Source organism: Propithecus coquereli, unplaced genomic scaffold, assembly GCF_000956105.1.
Source record: "Propithecus coquereli isolate 6110/MARCELLA unplaced genomic scaffold, Pcoq_1.0 Scaffold140, whole genome shotgun sequence".
Taxonomy (NCBI): domain Eukaryota; kingdom Metazoa; phylum Chordata; class Mammalia; order Primates; family Indriidae; genus Propithecus; species Propithecus coquereli.
In genome coordinates this window covers 4639828-4649553 of record NW_012138303.1, presented here as the reverse complement: position 1 = coordinate 4649553, position 9726 = coordinate 4639828, and the positions used below count along the sequence as shown (strand labels likewise).

At 46.5% G+C, this 9726-nt stretch overlaps 1 protein-coding gene across 1 annotated transcript; it reads right to left on the bottom strand.

Annotated features, from left to right (window-relative positions):
- Nucleotides 1-4282: 4282 nt before the first annotated feature.
- On the bottom strand, nt 4283-9497 carry MPZ (myelin protein zero). Its single transcript, XM_012639520.1, has 6 exons — nt 9372-9497; nt 6756-6922; nt 6254-6467; nt 5886-6021; nt 5667-5727; nt 4283-5535 (listed from the first exon to the last, which is right to left on the bottom strand). The coding sequence occupies exons 1-6, from the start codon at nt 9436-9438 to the stop codon at nt 5434-5436; spliced, it is 747 nt and encodes a 248-aa protein (XP_012494974.1). The 5' UTR covers nt 9439-9497; the 3' UTR covers nt 4283-5433.
- Between the last annotated feature and the right edge of the window lie 229 nt (nt 9498-9726).

Sequence of the window (9726 nt, the reverse complement as noted above, 5' to 3'; positions counted from 1 at the left end):
ACTATAGGCATGTGCCACCAAGCCTGGCTAATTTTTTTATTTTTATTTTTGTAGATATGGGGTCTTGCTATGTTGCCCAGAGTCATCTAAAACTCCTGGCCTTAAGTGATCTTCCCACCTCGGCTTCACAACGTGCTGGGATCACAGGCATGAACCACCAAGCCTGGCCTGGGTATGATTTCTTAATAGTCATGTTTATTAACTTTATTTTCCAAGAGAAAAATCCACTAAATTACACAGTGTTCGCAGGGCTTTAGGTGTAGGAAGATAAATCTGACTTATCCCGGGTAAGGTGGCTCACTCACACCTGTAATTTCAATGCTTTGAGAAGCTGAGGCAGGAGAATCACTTGAGGCCAGGTGTTTGAGACCAGCATGGACAACACAGCGAGACCCCATTTCTAAAAAAGTTTTTTAAAAATTATCTGGGTATGATGGCGCGTGACTGTAGTCCCAGCTACTTGGGAGGCTGAGGCAGGAGGATTGTTTGAGCCCAGGAGTTCAAGGCTACAGTGAGCTATGATCCTACCACTGCACTCCTGCCTGGGCAATACAGGGAGACCCTGTTTCTGAAAGAAAATATATTTTAGATGACTCAAAAGCACTTTCCAAGGAAGGAAGGTATTATTGAAGACTATTCTGAATCAGGTATATTCACGGGGAATAACTTTTTCTATTCTAACACTGATTTAATAGTTTGACATTTGGTATTTTGCTTGATTCTCATTAACAATTATATATTATAACCCCCATTTTATAGATGCAGAGAGATTCATAGAGCTTAAACAACTCCCTTAAAACGTTAGGCCTTTCCGACTTTATAACTCATTTTATTTTGCTCCACTGATGCTCTCCTGTCGATCTCCTACATTCAGAAATCAACTGTGCTTGTATGTGACCCTGACACGTAGACCAGGGTGGCACACTCAGCTCCCTCGAGTGAGCTAAGCAGGAAAAGAAAAGTGGAAGACAGATAACTATGGCACCTAAGCTTCTCATCATGAACTGGGTGTTGATTAACTCACCTGACCATAACATTGGGTGTACACAGCAGCTAAGACTCACAGAATAGTTGGGAGACAACACCCTGAAAGCATGGGCATCCATCTTACAAGGTGCAATATGTGCTTTGAATGAAAGTCTGTTATCTAGTGTTGTTTACCCCATAGCTAGAAGATAGGGGCTCAGGAGTCAGGGGGTGGAAGTGGGAGAAGCTCTTTGACTATTACACCTGATAACCCACTCACAGAATTTTTGTTTCCCAGTGACTTTGAGCTCTGCTGGTTTGAAGGACTTAGTCTCCAAGTGGAGATCGCATCCACCACTGAACACAGCAATGGGTTTCATACACTTGGAAGATGAGAATTGAAAGGACAGTCTTACTAATTGGGCTAGCAAGGAAAATGAATTTCTAACTGGCAGCCACTTAGAGTGGTATGAACTCTATTTCTAAGGGTAGAACATGAATACCTCTCCCACAGAGATGTTTACCTAGCAATGAAAAGAAGCTGAGCTAACAAAGGAAAGCGTAAATCTTCATTCACTTTCGCTGGAGCTGGTCAATTCACATTCCAAAGGGAAAGGAGTCTCCAGGACAGGGGGCGGAAAGGGTAAACAATCTGGTCAACTGTCATTTTAGATTCGCAACCTATAGACAAAAAGTTTTTTTTTTGAGTTTGTTTAAACTGCCTTGAAGGGATCCTGGGCCGACAGCAGAGGCATGAGCTCTTCAAGGAGAGACGGCACCATATGTCTCTTGCTATCAAAAAGAAAGAAGAAACCAATTCCTGTTATCAACCTGCTATGTAAGAAACAGAAAAAGACGAACTCAGCGGTTTCTCAGCTGTCCTCTACTAACTGGGTTACAATCACAAATGTCCCCCTACCCCTCCTCAGCCTGCCCTACCTAATTAACAGTTAGAGTCGTTTGGCCTCAGGGCCAGCGCCTCTATTTTCTGGTGCTGTGCCCTCTTTCTCTTCAGAGAAAGAGTAAAACAAACTTGGTGCTTCTTTCTATCCTAACCTTTGTCTGAGAATTCTTTCTCAGGACGGCACACCCTAACAAGAATGTATATACTACTGACCCAAAGGCAAATAAAAGGATTGCAGTAGTTCCCCCCGTCCCCTTATGTGAGATTTCGCTTTTTGATGTTTCAGTTACACACAGTCAACCTTGGTCCAAAATTATTATGTGGAAAATTCCAGAAATAAACAATTCATAAATTTTAAATTGCGTGCCGTTCTAAGTAGCACGATGAAATCTTGCACGCTCTCATTCCATCCTACCTGGGACGTGAATCATCACTTCTTCCAGCGTATCGTGCTGTATACACTACCTACCCATTTGCCATTTAGTAGCTATTTCAGTTGTCAGATCAGCTATGGAAGTGCTTGTTTTTCCCTCTAGGTTAGTATAGTGAATTTTATTAGATTTCCCGATACTGAACCATTCTTTCATTCCCAGAATAAATTCTTCATGGCCATTATTTATTGTTTTATTAATTCACCATAGGATTCTATTTGCTAATATTTTATTTAGATTTTTTGTATGTATATTCATAAATTGGGTTATGATTTTTTTTATGTTGAGGTTAACATTGAAAGAGGCTTTAAATTATTCTCAAAGTGCTCACATGCCTGGTCAAAATTATTATTACTAATAATGCACTGTGGATTGTGAATGATTTATTTAAAAGTAATAATTAGATGAGAGTCAAAGTTTCTCACATAACAATGCCATTTCCCTTTACCTGAATCATTATTCTAGGCTTTATTTAATGCTTTATTGCAGAGGAGAGAAAGATGTGGCTTATGTTGGTGGGAATCGTGGAAAATGGACTCAATCCTGGGTAAACCCATGAAAGTGTACAATGCTTGTGAAAATGCATAGTGGAAAGGTTGCAAAATGCTTTCTCAAGTACCAGGAATCTTGATGTAATCAGAACTATTAAAATAATTGGGTAAACTGAGCTAGCAAAATGCAGGAGGCTGATAAATTTTAGAACAAGAGTGTAATTAAATGAGAAACTTTGGGCTATGCTATATCTCAGAAGTGACATAATGTCTCATTTGACTCTTGTAACAGCTGGGAAAGTTTAAGCAGGGTACGCAGCTACAACTATCTAATGAATAATGGATAGTTTAGTGTTCTAACTAATAAAGAATCTTGAGCTTAGATGTTCCTAATTTTATTGAGTTGCGACTAAGCATCCTCTCCTACCCCCTAAAAGCAATATATAGAATCTATTAGCCTTTATAGTAAAATGAATTCAGATTAATTTTTCTTTTATTATTTATTTATTTTTTTAGAGACAGGGTCTTGCTCTGTCGCCCAGACTGAAAGTGCAGTGGTGGGATCACAGCTCACTGTAACCTTGAACTCCTGGGCTCCAGCAATCCTCTTGCCTCAGGCTGTGGTGTAGCTAGGACCACAGATGCATGCCACCATGCCTGGCTAATTAATTTTTATAGAGATGGGGCTTTGCTTATGTTGCCTAGGCTGGTTTTGAATTCTTGGCCTCGAGCTATCTTTCTGTCTCAGCCTGCCAAAGTGCTGGGACTACAGATTTGAGCCACTGTGCCTGGCTAATTTTTCTTTTCAAAGAAGTGGAAGACACCCCTCAAATAAATTGAAGCACTTTGAGTTTTGGCAAAGCTGGTGTTGATCATATCTTCAGCCTCTTAAGAAAGGAAAGAACTGACTTGTGGGCATCTTGGTTTTTTGCCATTAGAGACCCCACCCCAGGGGAAAATGATACATTATGGTTTTTAAGAATTCCAGGATATTAGTGCCTGAATTGACATACCAACAAACTAATAAGGTATCAATAGTATACCTAAAATAGTGTACCAACAAAACAAAGTTGTGCGTGTGTTTAGAAAGGTGAATGGGATTTGTGCTAGTTTGTAAAGTGCATTCTTTTAGACAAAAGCTAGAAACAAATAGTAAGCACCTTAATATTTAGTTGTATACCTGCTTACAGTTTAAAGAGGTTTCCAGATACAGGATCTCATTTGATTCCCACAAAACCCCTGAGAATTAAGCAAGGTAGGTATCTTGTTTACAGGTGCATAAACAAGCTTACCAAAGCCAAATAACTATCCTAGGTCACACAGCTAGTGACTTGCTGGGAAGTTCTATTTCACAATTTTTTCCACTGTATTATATAAGCTTATACCAAAAAACAAACAATAATTGAAACCAAGCATGGGAGGTTGGGGATAGGGTAGGGGGCAGGGATTATGCCCATGAGAACTAGGAAATTCGAGATGGAGGCAGCAGCTTCTGGAAATGTCAGTTTTATTAAACATTTATGGACTTTTGGAGATTTGAGAAGAAATATACAGAATGTAGAAAAATCCTAAGAATCCCCTGTGGCTAGAGTGCAGCCTCTTCCTTTCCCCTCCGCTGGTTCCCATTTGTTTTTCCTGCTTTCTGTTTGGTTGTTTAAACATCATTTCTTAAGACTCATTTGCCCCTCTTCACCGCCTGACCTGTGAGGATCCTGATCTCTCTCTCTGTCCTTCCCCAGGACCTTGAGTCCCAGAACAGTGCTCCAAAGCAGTCAGGGGCACCAACGCCATAGCCAAGGTTTGAGAATCAGGCCCCTCTGCTTGGGCTGGCTCTCCATTAAGGACTTAAGGGGGGCAAGGAATTGCAAAAGCCACATGACGTCATTGGTCTTCAGTCATGGGAGTAAGGACAGAGCATGGGCACAGGTAAACAAACAAACAAACAAAGCATGGATTAAAAATAAAAAATAATCAACAACCTAAATAAACCCTGAAGGAGAGTGTGATCTGGGTGATCTGGGTGTTAGCTGGGAGGACAGAGTATGAAGCTGGGCCACCTGATAGAGGGGAGGGAGGAAGGGGGGACGGGAGAAGAAAGAGCCAGAGGGACAGGCTAAGTGGTGCAGGGAACGGGAATGCCAGGTGGCCTGGAGTTGAGGCAGAGGGTATCAAGGTCCCTTTCTTCTCAGTGCCTGAGGGACAGGCACCAAACACACAGCCCTTGGGGCAGATGAGGAGTGGGATCAGCCCCTGGGCTCCCAGAAAGCCAAGGGGTGAAGGTGGCGGAGAATACAAGCGCCTAGGGAACGAATCCTGGAATGAAACTTACATCTCGAAGGGAGGTGAGGGCAGGGCAGGGCGGGGCGGGGGGAGCAAGAGAGGAAAGCACCTAGACGGGAATAAGAGGAGCCTAGGTCTCCCTGCTCCGGCAGGGCCTGGTGGGTGGTGATCACTTGTCCGAGTCCAGGCCCATCATGTTCTTGAGGGCGTTTTTGAGGCTGGTTCTGCTGGGGGACTTGACAGCTGGCCGGAGCTCCGAGCTCTGCTCATCCTTTCGTAGTTCCATCTCGATGACCACCACCTTAGAGGCTTTGGCGGGCTCCGCCCCTAACCCCCGAGCCCCCGCCCGGCCCGCTAACCGCTATTTCTTATCCTTGCGAGACTCCCCCAGGCCCTTGGCCTTCTTCTCACTGGCAGCTTTGGCGCTTCTGGTGTGGTCCAGCATGGCATACAGCACGGGCGTCTGGGGGCGGGGGTGCACACATCAGTCACCGACCTGGTGGGGCTTGACTGTCTCCATCCCACCCCTCGCAGCTGCTCGGCCGCTCCCAGGATTCTCCTCCCCAGATTATCCAGGCCCCAAGTGCCGCTAACCTGCCGCCCGCGCTTCGACGTATCCTTCGCAGGCTTGTGCAATTTCCCCTTCTCCATGGCACTGCAGAAAAAGCGGGTGCTGTGGGTTCGGCCTCGGCAGAGCCCCTTGCACAGCGGATACAGCTTCTTCTTTCCTTTGGCCCTTGCACCCGCTGAAGCAGTCTCCTCCCAGATGGGGGTGGGGGGTTAGCGGGAGGGGAGTCAGGCTCCGCCCCTTACCTGAGCCGCCTCTGCAGGGCCGCCTGCCTGCGCAGCCAGCAGTACCGAACCAGGTAGAAAAGCAGCAGCACCAGCAGCACCACCCCGAGGACACCCCCAATCACGGCTCCCAGCACCACCCCGTACCTCGTTGGCACTAGGATGGGAGGGAAAAGAAGTGGGCGGGTGAGCAGGGACCTGTATCTCTGGTTTCTAGTCCCACACCTGTTCCCTGCGGTTGAGGATGTAGGACTCCCAGCTAAGGCTGCCTTCTGCCCACCCTCCTAGAGCCAAGGTCATTAGGCTGGGCCTTTTGCCTCTTCCCCCATCCTATCGATCCTCCCTGGTCCCCTCCCTGAACTGCCTCCCAGAACCCTGTCCCTACACACCTTTTTCAAAGACATAGAGTGTGACCTGAGAAGTCTTGCCCACTATGTCTGGAGGGTTTTTGACGTCACAAGTGAAAGTGCCATTGTCACTGTAGTCTAGGTTGTGTATGACAATGGAGCCATCCTTCCAGCGAGGGTCCCCTACCCACTGGATACGCTCTTTGAAGGTCCCCACCTCGTCGATGTAGGGTTGTCCCTTGGCATAGTGGAAGATCTATGAGGAACAAGAGGAAGCATGTGAAAGAACCCCAGTGAGAACAGGGCTGTCAAAGCTTAGCTCCAGGCTCGGAGTAAGGGATCTTGGCATGAAGAGGGTTGTTGAGGGGGAGGGAAGACAATGCACACAGGCACTAGTCAGAGTGACAAAGCTTGCCACTTACCTTGCCAAAGTTGGGGTTGTGGCTCATAAAGGATATCCCCCTCCTTAGCCCAAGTTCTCTTTTCTATTGTTCTTTGAAGAACCCTTTCTGTTATCCAACCCAGGATTCCCCCAGACACTCACCGAAATGGCATCTCGGCCCCCTTCAGGCTGGTAGCGCCAGGTGAAGGAGATGTCATCTGAGACCCACTCACTGGACCAGAAGGAGCAGTGCAGGGTCACCCGGGAGCCCACAGCACCATGGACCTCCCTGTCCGTGTAAACCACAATGGCCTGGGCCGGGGACAGCACTGCAAGCACAGAGGGAGAATCAAATACATATGTGGGCCCAGTAGGGGTATAGAGGGAGTGACATTAATAGGAAGTCAAGGGCTAAGTCATAGGTCAGAGGCCATAGCAAAGATTGGGAAAGAAACGATAAATTCTGAGGCCCAAATCTCTCTTTGCACTGAACAGATGAGCATAAATGCTGTGTCTGTTCAAGCTCTTTTGGCATGTCTGTAGAGGAAATGAAATCATCAGTAACAGAATTCTCTTTTCTTTTTTTCTCCCCAAGACCTGTTGTACCCCTCAAGCAAAGAGAAACCACTGTAGGGGCAATCTGGGGTCCTGAGGAGATCTTTTCTCTCTCTCCCCATGATGAAAGTCACTCATGTGAAGCTGAATGTAACTTTGCAGAGCAGAGAGAGAAAGCATTCTCCTGAGGACTTCTAGAAGTTGCATTCTGTTACCAAGTCTTGCTTTCCCTTTGGGTCAGTTTCTAACTCTTAAGCTACCCTTCCGACACAGAGTTTTAAATTTTTTAAATTTTTTTATAAATTATATAGGTAATACATACTGCATTCTTCTTATAAACTAGTCAAGCAATAGAAATAAAGCTAAAGTCTCCCTTTACACCCACCTAACCAATTCCTTTCCTGTAGTCAGTCCCCTCCCAGATATAAACACTGTTACCAGTTTAATGTGTAGCTTTTCCTAAAAATCAAACTCAATATAAACTCAATAAATTCAAGATATACATGTACTTATAACAAATAGTTTTATTTTGTGGAGCTTTTCTTTCTTTACAGACACATTGCATTATACTCTACTTTTTTTTTTTTTTTGCTTAAGAATATATGTATCTGGGAGAGTTTCCATGTTGATTTCAATCTTAATTTTAACAGCTGCATAGTATTTCATAGTACAGAAAACCCAAATTTCTTGCAGAAAAAAAATGAAGCTAACTAGAGAGTGTAAGTCTTCCTCCCTGGTACAACTGTCCTTGCTGTTGAATCTCTGGTTGCCACACAGCTTGCTCGTGACTGGAGAGACAGGGAGGAAAGGACATTATTTACCCCTCAGCTGGGTGCAGAGCAAGACCCCACGCCCAGAACTCTGCGTGTGAGTCCTCTGTGGTTTAACAGTCCTTACCCTCCTTTTGGCCACTCTGCCCCAGTGCCACCCTCAGGACTCACCCACACAAGGAAGGTCATTCCAGAAAGACTGTGTGTGTGGGCTGGCCCTGGGTAGGGCAACTGTAGACCCTTTTGTTCTATAGGAGGAGGAGGCCACCAAACAAACAAAGTCCCATTGTCAGACCAATGTTGGGGGGCTTATGCCACCCCCACCCCCATTGTCCTGAATTTCCCACCTCAGCATGCAGTATCATTTACTCACCTCCTGGGACTTCTGCCTTAGAGCCTTTGCGGGAATCCCCAATGTAACTAGGGAGGTCATTCACCGGATTTAACTTCTATTCCTCCTATTATATCAGCCATTACCCTTCTCAGCTCTGCTCAATGGTTCTATGAATGGGACAGGTGCTGGGACAGAACTCTCCCTCCCCCTTATGCTCCAAGATTTCTTCTCCCCATTTCTCTTACCATCCCTTTTTCCAACTGCCTGTCCTTAACATTTTCCCAGGGTACCTTAGTCCAGTACAGCTCAGAAGAGTCTAGGACCCAAGGAGCTGACAGCAGAGAACCTCAAGCATTCTCACCAGCCCCTCTTCCCTCACTGTCCCCCGCCCCCACCCCAGCTTGCCTACACTGCTCACTGACTGTGCTAGGATTCAGGGCAGTTCAGAGAAGGAAGGATCCGTTCAAATTACCTTGCTTTGACCTTCTCTTGCTCACCCACCATCTGCCAGAGGGGCAAGGAAAGGGTTGGTCAACTTGTGAAGAAAGATAACTTTAGAAGGACAAGATCCTAGAATCTCATAGAACTTCCCTTCTACTCTATTCACTCACATAACAGACAAGGAGCCGCAGAGAGAAACTGAGGCACTAAGAATCAAAGGATCTGAGGAACTAAAAACCACAAACCTTGGGCTCCCTCCTTAGATCACACTGTCTGACTTCTCTCTTCTGGGAAACTAAGGTTAGATTCCTCTTGCACTACCAGGGGATAAATGAGGACCAGAATCTGGGTGTTTGATCCTGCTCCTTCTCATGCTCCAAGATTGCTCCCTCCCAGACTCTTAGCATGGCTCCGGGGGCATGTTACTGATTTCCAGCCTGGGTCCAGCCATGCCCACACAGGGAAGCTCTCTGCACACTTTCTCTTACCATTTCCTTTACAGAATACCTTTACTGCCCCCTTCCGAACACATATTTTTTTCTCTCTGAATATAACGTCACCTTCCTGTTCCTGCTTACTCTTTCTCTGACTGCAGTGGGTAGTGCAGTGAAGGCAGGGGAAGGTTGCTGAGAGACAACCTGAGTCCCAAGGCTCCCAGACTGAGGTGGCTCCACTTACCCAAAGAAGAGAAGAGCAGGACAGCCAGGATAGGGCCGGGGCTGGACGAGGGAGCCCCAGGAGCCATGGCTGGGGCAGGGGCAGGGGCCCAGAGTGTCTGTGGGGTTGAGAGAGTGGGGGACCAGGAACTGAGCGGGGGGTTCCTGGAACCTGCTTAAAATCCCCCGGTGCCCCAGCATGAGGGGGCTGTCCTGAGCCAGGAACCAATTGCAGCCTGGCATGTGCAGTTGAGAGGTGGTGGGGAGGGGGGCAGAGTGCAGGGAGCAGAAGGGGCATTGTATAGTCTGGGTAGAGGGGTGGGGGGACACATACCACCCCATACACAGAGGGCTTTGTGTCCACTGGCCTCCCCCTG